Source organism: Arvicanthis niloticus, chromosome 27, assembly GCF_011762505.2.
Source record: "Arvicanthis niloticus isolate mArvNil1 chromosome 27, mArvNil1.pat.X, whole genome shotgun sequence".
Taxonomy (NCBI): domain Eukaryota; kingdom Metazoa; phylum Chordata; class Mammalia; order Rodentia; family Muridae; genus Arvicanthis; species Arvicanthis niloticus.
The window spans coordinates 20,709,971-20,725,345 of NC_133435.1; the positions used below are offsets into that span (position 1 = coordinate 20,709,971).

Below are 15,375 nucleotides of genomic sequence, written 5' to 3' on the forward strand. Positions count from 1 at the left end.
TTCAGATTCCCAGACCTTATAAATCTGGGAAAATATGCCTGATTGGCTGCTTTAATGCCAGCATTATTGATACAAATTACATATTACACACACAAATCAATACACACCTACCCCACACTGTACTGAAATCAGTATCAACGTCACATCGTCACATCAACTGGATTGTCCAACTGGATGAAAAAAATGCACTCTTAACTCTTTTCTACTTTTATCAAGGTATAAGGAGAGGCTGAAGAACTGGTCGGTGATGTAGACTGTAGCATTGGAAGAGCAGTTCTGGGGCTATCCTAAGATTTAATGTATTTATGCTTAAATACACTAAAATGGATGGGAGCTGATAACTAAGAAACATGAACAGATGTTGCAAATATTGAACATGGATGCTCTGATAGACTCATTGTTGGTGCCACAGGCCAGACACGTGCAAGCTGCTGTTTGCATGCAACATGGAGACACAGAGCTGTAATAGTGCTTGCTTGGTCATTGAAGGATTTTTTTTTTTAAATAGAAAAGGTTTATTCAAAAAGACGTTTTTGCAGGGGATTTATCGGATAACCCTCTGGTAACACATTTGAGCAGTAACATTGTATCATGTTTCCATCACAGGATCCCTGGAAAATAAGACTCCTCTTGCACACAGACTGTTGCAATACAGTTTGATCAATTCTGGTCAAATCAATAGTCTCATGGGCAACTGAATCATTCTGCAGCCATGAGCCTGTGTGTATGCATACATCCTCTTGCATAAGTGAAATGTCATTGTCTGTGTAGATGGTAGCCCAAAGTTAATGCTTGCCCTCTCGAAGTAATATTTTCACCAGAATTGATGATCAAAACCAGTCTGACATGTCTCTACTTTCCTCAACACAGAACGGTGATGATTTAATCAAAACAGAAAACTTATCTTACCTGGAACTACTTCAAAAAGGAACTTTCCTGGGTTTTCTTCATTGCACGGATGCTCAAGGACTTTATTTCCAGGCAGAAAAATAGTCCCCTGCAAACACAAATGCCCCAAACATCAACATGGCAGCAAGCATCACATAGCAGCAGCTCTGAGCATCTAAGTTGCTGTGTGGTGTGTGGTGACCAGTAAGCGGTCATGGGCACCAAACACCCTCATGTTTATTGTAATCAAATTCCATGAGCCAGGGTTATATTCATTTACCTCTAGTACATATTTTTGAGTAGCTCATATGCATTAGACAACATTAACTCTGGGATCATTTTATGTATCAATTTATGATGTGGATTGTGTGTCATTAAATTTACCGAGCGTTCTACCAACACTATAATATAATATCCAATGGTTAGACTAATCTAAAGCAGTTGGTATTATTTTCTCCCATTTCATGGTTGTAAAAAATTAAAGGGACAGCATTAAAGAAACTTAGGAAAATTTCAAATCGTCCCCCTCTTCTGCTGTAATTAGTTATGTGAGCCCAAGATCAGAAATTTAATACGAATGCAGTGTTTTGGGAGTTAGGTCACCTGGGGCTACAGAAGTCATGAAACTTCTTCAGAATCTAATGTGTTGATGGCCATAATGACAGCAAGTGAGGTTGGGATTTTATCTCTTCTCTTTGCCTTCCACCATGGGGAGACACACAGAGAAGATGCTGTCACAGAGAAGATGCTGGTTCCCTGAAGGTGACCTTTACAGCATCCAGAACTGTGAACCAACAGATTTTTGTTCATTATAAATTTCCCAGTCTCAGGCATTCTGTTATAGTACTACAAGACAGAATGAAGTGTTTTGATTACTCCTTCTGTTAGATTTTTCTCTGTTCAGTGGAACAGTCCCACCAGTTTAGACACACATGGATCTCTATTGCATTTTTACAAGTTGTCCTGAATATCTCTTTCCATGTTACGTCCTATTCCCACTTTATCTAGAAGAATTGCCAGTACCGACTCATGTGTTCATATGTATCTTTGTGGCATCTTTGCACTCATGGTTCAGGGTACACGACTCAAGCTACATTCTTGACAGTGTTCAGTCCTCAATAAAACTTCAATCTATTGGCAACTGTTTCTTTTCTTTTTCTTCTTTCAGTTTTGTTTTGTTTTATTTCATTGAGACAGGGTCTTACCATGTAGCTGTGGCTGTCCTAGAACTTACTAAGTAATCCAGGCTGGTCTTGAACTCAGAGATTCACCTGCCACTGCCTCCCAAGTACTGGGATTAAAGGCATGTACCACAATATTGAGCTCTGACCACTGGTTCTTAAAACACCCTCCCCCTCCCCCCTCCCCCAGTTTTGGTTTTCTTCAGTTTTTCTCTTGCATCTCTGCTATCAGAGTCTCATTTGCTGACTTTAGTTTTTCTTATGGCATTAGAATTTTTCAGATGCTTGTCAAATGAGTCCATCTCTTCTGACAATTCTTTATTTAATAGCTCACATTTATCCACACCTATGACTTCATTAACCAACTATGAGCCATTTAATATGAGTTTATCTACAATAACGGTTCTCCTTCTTAGACTACAAATCTGAGAGCTTATTTGACATCTCTAATCATGTATTTCAAAAGGTATTTTAAACTCAATTAAATTAAGTTAAAATTAAAATGCCAATTTAATTTAGTCCTCAGCGTGAGCTCCCTATCTGAATGTCATGCGGCATCCTTGACTTTGTTGTACATTACAGCTAAGTAAATGGTTGTCTTCATTCTGTCCCTGTTTGCCTTCAGCCTGCCCTGCTTGGTGCCAGTAAGTATAACCTTTGACATCAATATGTTTCACACCTCCATTGGGGTCTGTATAATGCTTTCTGAGTCTTTCAATCTAGTATCAATGCAATCTGAACATCCTTTAGAAACACACATATAACGCCCCCTTTCCTACAGAAAATAGCTTATGGCTTTTATTTGCTCCAGAATGAGGACCTCAATGATCATGTCCTACCCATTTCTCTAAGCTGTGTTTCTGTGGTTTTCCAATGATCTAAGTAACTGTTTTTCTAGAAATGCTATTATGCTCCCAACACACCAAGACATTATCTCTCACGTCATTTGATAGACATAACATACATTTATATTGACTGATTCTCAATTTACCACTAGTGCCTAGCATGTTACCAGCATATAATTAAAACCCAGTAAGTGTACTGTTGAGTAAATGCACATTCTTAGTGTAGTAAAGCCTTATTCTGGATGGAGAGATGGCTGGGTGGTTAAGGGTGTGTAGTGTTCTTCCAGAGGATACATATTTGTTTCCTAACAGTCTTGTGAACAAGCTTACAATTTCCTAGGATCCTGCCCACAGAACCTCTGCAGATTCCTGCACATGCATGCAAGGCCACCACCCATGGACACACATAATTAAAATAAATTATGATTTAAAAGCCATATTCAAAACTACATTAAACTCAAAAGCCCAGGATTTTACCCTCTGTGAATATATATATATATATATCATCTACTTTTCTCAGTTTGAGGTAATACTTAGCCTAAGTGGTCTTTTGCTCAACTCTAGTTCTAACTAGTTTGACACAGAAAATTACAGTCATCATTGAGTTCCCTCCTGGGCTTATATTGAGTGATAAGGGCTAGTTCCTGTTTTTAAGGTTTTACACCTCCCAGAGGATTACACAGGGTAATATTCCTCTCTGATTTCAGCCTCATTAGTTTCATTAACCGTCATAATACTTCCTGGTGCCTTATCTGTCTCAAACACTTTATTTGTGAATGACGTCATTGATTTCTTGCTGGGATCTTGAATTGCAGCAAACCATCCAGAGTACAAGGGTCCATATTTTCTGCATCAGGGCTCTATACCATAGCATGATGTTCAACCTGCTGCACCACAAACTGCAGTGTTTTAAAAGAAAAAAAAGGTGCAGACACAGGAAGGGGGTGTAACAAGTCTGATGGTTCAGAGTATGTAGCAATAATCACATGCTGATTACTAGCATAGTCAGACTGCAATATATTTATGTTTATCTCCACTGGGTATAACATTTTCATATAGTATCTGTACTGGCTTGTTTTGTGTGTCAACTTGATACAAGCTGGAGTTATCACAGAGAAAGAAGCCTTTCTTGAGGAAATGCCTTCATGAGATCAAGCTGTAAGGCCTTTTCTCAATTAGTGATCAAGGGTGGGAGGACCCATTGTGGGTGGTACCATCCCTGGGCTGGTAGTCCTGGGTTCTATAAGAAAGCAAGCTGAACAAGTCAGTAAGCAGCATCCCTCCATGGCCTCTGCATCAGCTCCTTCCTCCAAGTTCCTGCCCTGTGTGAGTTCCAGTCCTGACTTCCTTTGGTGATGAACAGCAATGTGGAAGTATAAGCTGAATAAACCCTTTCCTCCCCAACTTGCTTCTTGGTCATGAGGCTTTTTGCAAGAATAGAAACCCTGACTAAGACAGTATCACTGCAACTTCAAAATGCAACATGGTGAATAAACACCATCTTTCATAGTTTGGCAGCTTAGAGTTGGCAAAAGCAAACAGACTCGAGGAGTACACCAGCAGTTTGATTTCAGCTTAACTTGCTATTAAAATGAAATCTCATCTCTAGTTACTATCAGACCAGGGAGCCAAAGCCACAAGAGATTAGAGTAAGGTTAGATGTTATTGAAAATAGACATAAAGATTTTTCCTTTGGAATTTAGTCTATGGAAAAGCACTGTCCGTGTGTAGGACTGTGTTCCAGGCCAGTACTCTGGTAGGAAGCAGGGAACCACTTACTGCCTCAGGTGGGTGCCTGGGTGCTGGGGTCTCTGAACCTGCTCAGCCTTACTATGTATAGTAAAGGTTCATGCTTACTTGAACTATTATTTAACTGAATTTAAAAAGCTATGCAGAGCTTAGCCTTGCAGAGACTTGAAGTGCCAGTTTGGTGGGATCCCCAGGGGTCCCCATATATTTGAAAGAGAAGAGGAGGGGGGAATTGTGGGAGGGATGATGGAAGAAGGGCATTGAGGAGGATGTGAAGTAAATAGTAAGTAAGTAAAAAAAAAAAAAATTTAAAAAGACTGCAGAAAATGTGATGTCTGTTTTTGCTGTTCTGTAAGAGAGCTTGAATAATGGCCTCCCAAGGATAGCAGCACCTGATCCTGGGCCCGGAAGGGTTAATTCATCAGAAGAGAGCCTCTGCAGATGGAAGCGAATTAAGTATTCTGATAGGAGATTATCCTAGACTGTCTGAGTGAGTCTAGACCCTAATCACAAGGATCTTTAGACTACAGAGGCAGGGACACAGAGATTTGATACACAGATAGCAGGGGCCTCATGAAATCTGAACTAGATAGAACTAACAGCCACAAGCCCAGAACACTGAGAGTCCCCAAAGCTGGGGGCAAGGGTCCACCATCCTCTTAAAATCTTTCTGAGCTCATCCTTGCTATCCCTTGTTTTCAATCTTCTTGATCTAAACACTGGGAGAGAATGCATGGCTTTGTTTAAGTCATAAGTAGTTATTAGGTGCAGCTCATAAGAGAAGCCACGACTTCAGGGAAAGACTGAGAAATAATCTCCCAATGGCCCCTAGGAGGAATTTACAAACCTCAGAAGTTTCAAAAAAGCCCAGTTTTCAAATCGGCAAAGAATCCCTCACTTTTCATTACCCTCTTGCTTTGGAGAAAATATATAGTGTGTATAAATATATAGTGTGTATATAGGCATCCAGAGAGATGGCAGCCTGGGAAAATCCCTCTCATGTCACCCAGGATGGAACTGTCCAACCAGCATCATTTCAGGCCCAGGAAGCACAGGGTGGAAAGTTCTTGGCATGTTCAATCTATTGTTGGGCATTGTCTTGAAGAAATGTCAGCTGTTTAGAAGGCACAAGGAGCCAACTGTGTGTGTGTGTGTGTGTGTGTGTGTGTGTGTGTGTGTGTGTGTGTGTTACATGTAACAATAATAATCAAAGAAGTAGTCATAAATTTGAGGGGAAGTGGAGGTGAAACAGAGGAAGAGCTTGAGGGGAGAAGGACTGGGAATGCTGTGGGTACCACTTTTATAGACGGAATCTCAAATATTTTATTTGGAAAGTCAAAATTTGAAATATAGTATATGATAGATGAAAAAGAAGAGGAGGCAGAAGGGGAAGAGAGTGGGAGGAAGAAGAGGGGTAGGAAGAAAGTGGAGGGGGGAGGGGGAAGCGGCTGTGGCTGCTTTGGAAACAACACAAAGAGGGAAAGTGTCAGTTTTGTAGAATACTTATTAGGGGGAAACTCTAAGACCCTAGAGTAAGAAATCCAATAAGCCACCATCAATGGACCAGAAAATTGATGGCAAAATACCCCCATTTAAGCCTTATTTTAATTAAAACCTCTGCACATTTAAAATTCTAGTGGAAAAGACCTAGAACTAACCTTGAGAAAAACTGTCTCTCAGGTAAATCTAGCGCCAAAATAACTGAAGACATGAACCGTGGTGATCCTAAAGAGTTTTTAACAACTAAGTAAAAATATTTTTGGATTTCTTCAGTGCCATCCCATAATTTTCATATTAAAACTGGAAGCTGGAAATGAGAGGGAACAAAGCCACCACAGGAAGGAATCCTCTCAGGGATGGATAACAAGGTGCTTTTACATAGAGTATCTTTCTAAGAAAATCATTCAATGTCAACTTGAGAAACAACTGTCACCTTGAAACTATTTTAACACTGTATCTGTTTACCAATGAAACCCCAAGCATGGGGAAAAAAACCCACAGAAATAATAATACTCTTTGGCTATACTGATGCCTCATTATTCTTTAGTTTCTTTGTTACTCCAGAATTCCTAGTTAGCAAGAATATTACTTTTAAAAATATAAAATATAAAAAATAAACCTGTTCTGTCCAAAACTGTTCCAGTTAATTCACAGAGTTAAGGCTTTAGTGTGAGGGCTTTGTTACTCTAGACAAGCAGACACCAGTGCTCAGAAACAGAAAACCTACTGGATATAACACCGTAAACACACGCAAAAATATGAGATCTAAGTATTAGTGCAGAATGGAGTTGGGTATAGATGCAGACTTCTTTTTACTTATCCCTGTCCTTCTTGGCAGAACAAACAAATAAAAGGACCAAAGATACCCCTACTCTTCTCACTTAGCAAAATATCTTCAAAAGAATACCAGAGGCTGAAGGGTGAGATTTGATAGTCAAACATTTTACATCTCAGGAATCATAGTGAACTCATAGATGTTCTCATGGAATATCATAGGTTATGATATGTGAGTTCCTCATGTCTGCCCTGAGCTATTCAAATATTATTGATTTCTTCCTGTAATATAACCATGTGCAAAAGTGTCTATCTATCTATCTATCTATCTATCTATCTATCTATCTATCTATAGATATACATATCTATAGATAGATAGATATAGATAAATAGATATCTGTGTGTATACATATGTATATATGTATGTATATGCATATGGATGGATGGATAGATAGATAGACAGACAGATAGCTAGTTAGCTATAGCATATGGGTTTTGTTACTCTAGATAGACCCCTGGACTTAGGAGCTGAGAATGTATTAGATATAGCAGCTTAAACACATGCAGGAATATGATATCTAAGTATTTGTACAAAATAGAATTGAGTAGAGATTCAGATTTCTTTTTAATTAAAGTAATAAAGACAATTCACTTCCAAATACTCACTCCCCCTAGGTCCCAAGCATGTAACAGGAGGCAGTGTGGTCATCTTATTAAAATCTACCTTCATTTAGCTGTCATTAATATTAATATTCCAATCTCCCCACTTCTCAAACATATGGAATAGAAAGCCTTTCCTGTCACTCCCCTGATAGCTGCTACTTTTGTTTGCAGGACTGTGCATGAAACCCACAGCCTTGCACACACCAGGCAAACCCACTGAGCTACATTCCCAGCCCCTTGGCTGCTGGCTTGGCACCCATTCATTTCCTATCTGAGTGCTGTAACATGACAGAGCCAGAATTTCCATCCATCCCTTCTCGAGGTCAGACAACGCTTTAAGAGCTGAAGATGTAGCCTTAAAGAAAGTTTAGCCACTAACATTCTGATTAGAAAAACATACACAGGCACCCTTATATGTAAATGGGGTTTCAAAGCACAAATGAACCATTAATTATTAATTGGTGTGATCAATTAAGATGAGGTGTCAAGTTTGGAGGTGTCCAGGTTCTTGCTTTGTAACCAGATTCTCTATCAGTTGACAGCTTCGCTGAGACCTCAGTGCTGATAACTGCTTATCCACATGAGATGCAAAGGAGAATGGCCATATTAGGGGGCAGGAGAGGCTGGGTGATGGGGTCCACTTCACCTGGATTTTATCCTGAGTGCAGTGAGAAGCTTTAGAAGGGTTTGAGCACTGGATCACAAGACTTGTATTTTTCAGAGAAAACTGCATTGAATTGAGAGCAGACAACGTCCACAGAAGGAATGAGGGTAGAAACAGGAGCTTCTGTGAGTCTAGTATACAAAAGATCAGTAGCCCTCTAAGCTAAGGAAAAGAGGAACTAGCTGGGAGAGGAGAGATAGCCATGTTCGCTCTGAGGCTTGGAAAGAGAGGAGTAACGGCTAATGTGTAGAACTGTGTGAGGGGAAAGGAAAACTGGGGGGAAAGGAAAAAGTTGGCTAAGGACACACTTGAAATGCATTCTCCAGATGCAGGGAAATAGTAAATAAAGTTAGATGTATGAGCGCCAACCCTCAAACAGAGATGAAGGCTGGAAATTTAGTTTGGAAACTCATCAAACCATGAGTTATATTTAAAGCACAATTGAGGTAAACTGAGGAGATGTGGGGGAGATAAAGTGGCGGCTACAACCAAGATGGCCAGAGGATGCTTCCAGCTAGAGGATTTGCAGCAGAGATGGGACCCTAAAGAAGGCTGGTGTGGGGATAAGAGAGGATGGTGGGAAACCACAGAACGACAAAACCCAAGACAGGAAAGCACTATAAAACGGTCACCAAGTTTGATAATGATGCATAGTCAAGTGAGCGTGTCATCAGAGAACTAGAAAAGAGATTTGGCCAGAAGGAAGCCGGGGATAAACTTTGCAATAGTCTCACTACAGTGGCAGAGAAGTAATCTAATGCCAGGGGCTGCAGCAATGTTTGTGGGAATGAGTGGAGACAGTCACTCCAGATGACTTTAAATATTGTGATGTGGGCCAGAGAGATGCCCCGGAGGTTAAGAGCACTGGTTGCTCTTCCAAAGAACCCAGGTTCAAGTCCCAGCACCCACATCGCAGCTCACAAGTGACTGTAATTCCAGTTCCAGGAGACACAACTCCCCCACACAGACATACATGGAGGCAGAACACCAATATAAATAAAATAATAATTTCTTTTTTAAAACGTTCTGATGCAACAGGAATCAGATCAACGGACTAGTTCATAAAGGATGTAGGGACCAAGGCATTTGTGTATCTTTCTTTCTTTCTTTCTTTCTTTCTTTCTTTCTTTCTTTCTTTCTTACTTTCTTTCTTTCTTTTAGGAAGGCATAAGGTACAGTTCATTTATATGATGCTTAAAATATTGCTAGAAAGGAGAAACAATAAATAAATCACAAATTATTTTTGAGAAGTCTGTTCCTTTCAACATATTTTCTCTGGAAGGTTTGCTATTTCATCTCTTTTTAGCCTGGGAGGATCTGGCTTCAGGCTTGTTATTCTGTTCTCTGTCTCTCTCTCTCTCTCTCTCTCTCTCTCTCTCTCTCTCTCTCTCTCTGTCTATTCTACTGCATCTTATCCCTTCCTAAAACAAAGGGACACCCAAATGCTTTGGTCCTCACATCCTTTAGCAACCAGCTCATTGATCTGACTACTGTTAGATCAGAACTTCTAAAGTCATCTATACTGTATAACGTCCTGCTATACTATATTGATTATTATACTTTCATATTGGCTCACACAGATCTCCATGTTATGCTCACTGTTATAAATAGCCCATCTACTTAACCCTTTGCACTTCCTGACAGAGGTAGAAACTGCTTGTTAATACATATCTCCAGATAATAAATATCTTGAGATATTTATTGGCCCTGCCTTAAGTCCATAAACATTCCTTCTCACACTACTAACCTTGCAGTTGTGCATGGTGGCACACCTTCTGCCACGTCAGCAATCATGAGTATAAGGCAGGAAGACTGTAAATTCAGGGCCAGCCTGAGCTACATGGCTAGCCTCTGCTTCAAAAACGTCTACTAAATTTTACATAATGCCAGTAGAATCTTTGTTAGATTGGCTTCCAACACATAAACATGATATCCTCCTCCCTTAGGTTAGGATTCATAATGTCCATTAACAAACAATTAAAATTAGTGTATTTTGTACATATACATGCATATTTACAAATTTATGTATATATAATATATAAGCTTTGTATATTTTGATGCTATGTTTGAAAATGTAGTTTTGGGCTGCTTATATATATGTATATATATATATATTATTGAGCTTAAAAAATTATATATATATGTATATATATAATTTACATATATATATAAAATTTTATATATATATATGTATATATATAAAAATTTTTCAAGCTCAATAATTTGTAAAACATGTTAAGAATACATATTAAGCCTAATGCAGCTGTAAGTGTTTCCTTCCATATTTTAACAACTCTCTCATTTACCTGATGTGTCCTGACAAGGGATCATTGATAAAATAGTGAATTGAAGCAATGGTCACAAATACTCCTCACTCTGTTTTAAAGAGAATTGTTTTAGGGGTCATTAGCTATGATGCTAGTGAGAAGGTTAATGTATCATTATTATCTTCAGGGTTCCTCTACTCATATGAGGCCAGTAAGAACGGTTTTCTTTTTATTTTAGCATCATGAAGGCATGTTACATTTTATTACCCAACCTCTTTTGGTTTCACAGAAATAATCATGTTTTTCCCCTGCAAACTTGTTATCATAGCAATGGTTAATTTCTAAATCTTAACTATTTCATTTTGGCCTATGTGTATTGACAGACTTCATTTCCTGGGTACCTTTGTATCTAGGAGAGATCATGAGGCTGAGCAGAGTCCTGTGCCTCTCAACTCATCCCTAGATCAGCTTTTGCCATTATTCCCCATCTTGCACCACTGTCATTTGTTGGCAAAAGATGCTCTCAGGTCAGAAATCCATAAAGCACCTTATATTCAATGTAAGTTTCTGTGTTTGCACATATAAAATGTGTGTGCGTTTCTGTGCATGCTTCATTCTCTAGAAAGATTTTTATCCACAGATTTGCAGATTAATGAAGATTATTATACATTTACAGAAGCTCTAAATGTCCAGCCACATATAACAGCATAATGAATACTACTTAAATTTTTTAATGATGACAATTCATCATTACTGCTAAAAGAATTTGAGCCCTAGAAGGTTGTGTTGTGTAAAGACATCATGGACAGAGCTGTCTCACTCCTGTATGGCCGGCGGTTAGGAAAGTACCAGGAAAGTGGAAAGGAGGAAATAAAGGTTACTGCAGGGTATGAATAATGTCCTTTAATCTTCCAGTGGGCTTCATTATCTCTGAAGTAAGGATAATTAGAATACAGTGCATACTTAACTAACACAGGAAAGACTTGGAGATTAAACCAAATAAGGCGTTTGGAAATCGGAAAATGTAATACACTATGGAAAAGATTATTCTGTTCTCTCAGTCTCCCATCAAAGCTCATTTTGACCAATGATCATAGATAGTAGAATTTAAATTGGTTTTCTTAGGTGAACTGAGCTCTCTTTTGTTAGAAGTATTCAAGTCCTGAGAAGCTACTGGCAGTATTAGGAGAAAAAGTCTCCCAGTAGGTCCCCCTAGCTCCTAGTCTCCTAACTAGAAACCAGAATAATGCAAGCAGGTAGGAAAGTAAGTGAATCCACACTTGTTAGAGTGCGTTTGGTAGACTGAGGGGTGAGTGAGGGGGTAGGTGTGAGGATGTGAGAAGCCAGCTTTAAGTCCCCACTTCTTAGTGCATATGTGATTTCATCAAAGTTATTATAAATGGTTTCACTTCATTTTGTCATTAGTAAAACCGACTGAAAGGAAGAATGAACGGAAGAAAGGAAGGAAGGAAGGAAGAAAGGAAGGAAGGAAGGAAGAAGGGAGGGAGGGAGGAAGAGAGGGAGGAAGGGAGAAAGAGGGAGGAAGGAAGGCAAAAATACCTGAGGTTCAAATAAAATACTAGCATAAACATTTATCCTGGTGCTTGATACATAGTTAGGGATTTGTAAACAGCTGTCCTCAGAGCGTTTTCTTCTGCCCATGGTTGGTATTTATCAGGTACAGATCCAAGCTTTAGCATCTAGCATCCCAAACCATTACGCACGACCTTGACGTGTATTTCCAGCGTAACACTACTGTCCATGTTAGGTAGTGACAACCAGAGACACACACAATTCCCTGGGTAGCATGTCCTAAGGACTAAGTGAGACCTAAGCACGGTGCTGTTTGATGTCTGCACATTTCCAGGGTCAGAAAGCTTCTAAAGAAGTCTGAAATGAAAGCCACCAAGCATGTGACAGTCTCCTCAGCAGCTCCAGACTGTCACATACCTACTAACCACAGGGAGGTGGGGAGCAGAAAAGAGATGCCAGCTATGTCCTTTCTGTCCTACAAGGGAAACAGAATTAACAGGGAGTTTGTGGTCTATAGCACACTGAGCGCAGCAGTTACACTGGGCTCCCTTACATTCTAGGTAGAGGCTACCAGTCAATGCTACCAGCGCCCTGTGACCTGATTTGGGATGGGTCAAGGAAAGAGCTTCTACCTTGCACAGTTGTCTAAGGTACAGAAGTCTGTTTTTCAATGAATTCTGCTTTTAATAAAGAATAAAAACCCTGTAGGGGGACTGCTTTTTGCTACTGCCTATATGTTTATCCAGTACTCTCTGGACATCTAAAATCTGAATTTACTATCTAGTTGAACTTTATGGTTGTCATCACCACGGAAATATTAATAAAGAATCTTATTATAAAGTTTTGCCAAACATAGTGAAAATGAGGAATAAAATCTGTATAAGTCCCCAGCCTCTCAGCAAGTCAGAACACTGAATTCTCACAGACACTCTCTGTCTGGGGACTCTATTTACCCAGATACAATATTGAAAATTTATTATGGTGGAGTATAGAGATACCGAAAAGAAACAAATTAAAACACCATTTATTTATTTAGACGATATATTTCCAAAATTCACTGTACTGAAGGACATGAATTTCATTAAAATGTGTTTCCTATCTAGTAAAAAATCCATTCTTGCTATAGTGTTAAACTGCATGGATGATTGTTAGTCACAGAAAATATTGATTTAACAATGGGCTCTGTAGAAAGTTCTTTATAATGAAAGGTCATTTTCAGTATGAAATATGAAGCTTTGTGGAAGATGTGTTCATTGACTAGAAGTTTTCTCTAAGTCCTCAACAATTTTCATTTAGCAATAAGACAACTCTTTGGGGTAACTGTCTTTAAATGAGTCAGTGGATACAGTCTGGCAGGCCTGAGACACACCAGCAAGAGGAATTTTGAGAGGTATTTGTGTCGGGCTGATGCCTATCTTCATAGCCCATAACCTCAGAGCCAGAGTGGACTTTGAAGTTGCTGAGTCCTCCAGACTCTGAGGCATGCCAGCAGGGAGGAATCTGTGATTCTTGAGGAAACTCGAGGAGCTCAGACCCTCTGTCTCTTGCCTTGCTGTAACCAAGCTGATGGCTGGCTCTCAGAGATCCCTGTACCCAACCCCTACCACTGCCTGGGAATATACTTTTACTTTTGACGTCTTTGATGACAGACAGACATGCACTTGTACTATCTTGCTTCCTCTCTAGTATCTTTTAAATTTTGATACAAGTATACAAATATATTTTGTGTGTTGGGCACACTGCTCCCCCTCAGGCCCCCATACTCCCTCTTACTCTCCCTTCCCTTCCTATTATAATAGAATGTCATGCAGTAACTACAAACCTCAAAGTAAGATAAAGAAATGAATATTACACTCTCCTACTTCTCATCCCCCCAACCCTTAGAGTTCTCAGAAGACGGCCTTATAAACAGTACTGACAGAACATCCTGTTCTATCTGACAGTCCATTTGGCAAAAGTGACATTGGGTTCCTGTCACTTTCCCCACCACGCCTTGGTTTCTATTAGTGTTTTCATGGACTCCATTTGAAAGTGGTCCTAGAAAAATGATTCTATCACTGTTGCTTTTATACTTTACCTTACATATAAGAAATTCGATGCTAGTAATTTTAACTCATTCTCATGAGCCTAGTTGAAGAAGAAATGGGTTTATTGATTTATAGGCTGTCAGCCACTATAGGTTTATTGGTACATGGGTTGACAGCCACAATAGTGGGAAACAAATATAAAGTGCAGTGATAAAGATGCTATGCAAAAATATAGGAATTAACTAACAATCATCAATCAAGTGAACGGATAAATAACGTATGGTACAACCACACCAACATTTCTTATTAACATAAAGGTAGGCACTAAATGATTGATTATATTGCATTTAATGGAAGGAGCCAGGCTCAAAGCTAGATACATACTGAACATATACCACACTCTTGAAAAGACACTACTAAGGGAAGACACAACAAAACAGTTGTGATACAAACTACAAGTAGGAGAGGGGTTGGCAGGAAGAGGGCAGGGGCCATTTGGAGGGTGGGGTTGAGTGGTTGGAATGAATTATATAGCTATATATAAATTATACCTCAACAGACCAGACTTTTAAAAAATGCAGTGTTGTTGATCCCTGTCACCACTAGGAAGCATTGCTGTCTGTTCACGCAACAATACCCGCATGCTGGCCATCCATGAGCTGATTACCTGCTTATAAATCATGGAACATTAGCCCTCCCAGTTCTAAGAAGGACCAAGTACCTCTTTGAGACTCACTTTATTTCATAAGAGCACCAATGCCCTTCTTTCACGAGTACTTTGCCTTCATCACCAAATCCCCTCTCAGCATCCCCATTTTCTAATCCTTTTATCTGAGGTTAGGAATTCAACAGATGAATTTGTGGGGAGCACCATCATTGGGATTATGGTAGAGGAGTACCCACTGAAGGCATCCCAGTGGAAGTAAAATAATTCTCCATCTTTTTCTGGCTGATCCTCCTCCTCCAACCTCACTGCCTACTTGAGTACTGAGAATCCTCCGCATACACTACTCCAGCTATGCCCTCTACTCTATGCCTGTAAACTTATTTGCATATTTCCCACAATGATGATTCCCGGTGTTTGAATTGATCTTTATTCCCACCTAAGTTATAGGCTCAACGATGAGGAACATGTTACTTTTGTAAACATTTCTGTAATATTTATCAAACTCATACAAAAGCTCATGTGCCTTTACATGACGGGAGCTCAAGAGGATGTGTGCAATGAACAGCTGAATAAATCAATTGAAAATGCGAATGGATTTCTTAGGTGACTGTGGCATT

The 15,375-nt window shown here is 39.5% G+C and overlaps 1 protein-coding gene across 2 annotated transcripts in view; it reads right to left on the minus strand.

The window, feature by feature from the left end:
- The window catches only part of Arhgap24 (Rho GTPase activating protein 24), a 375,083-nt gene that overhangs the window by 204,365 nt on the left and 155,343 nt on the right, over nucleotides 1-15,375 (minus strand). For both annotated transcript variants that reach the window (XM_076926341.1, XM_076926342.1), the window contains exon 3: nucleotides 910-997. In XM_076926341.1, the coding sequence (XP_076782456.1) occupies nucleotides 910-997 (88 nt within the window). The remainder of the gene's footprint in view (nucleotides 1-909; nucleotides 998-15,375) is intronic.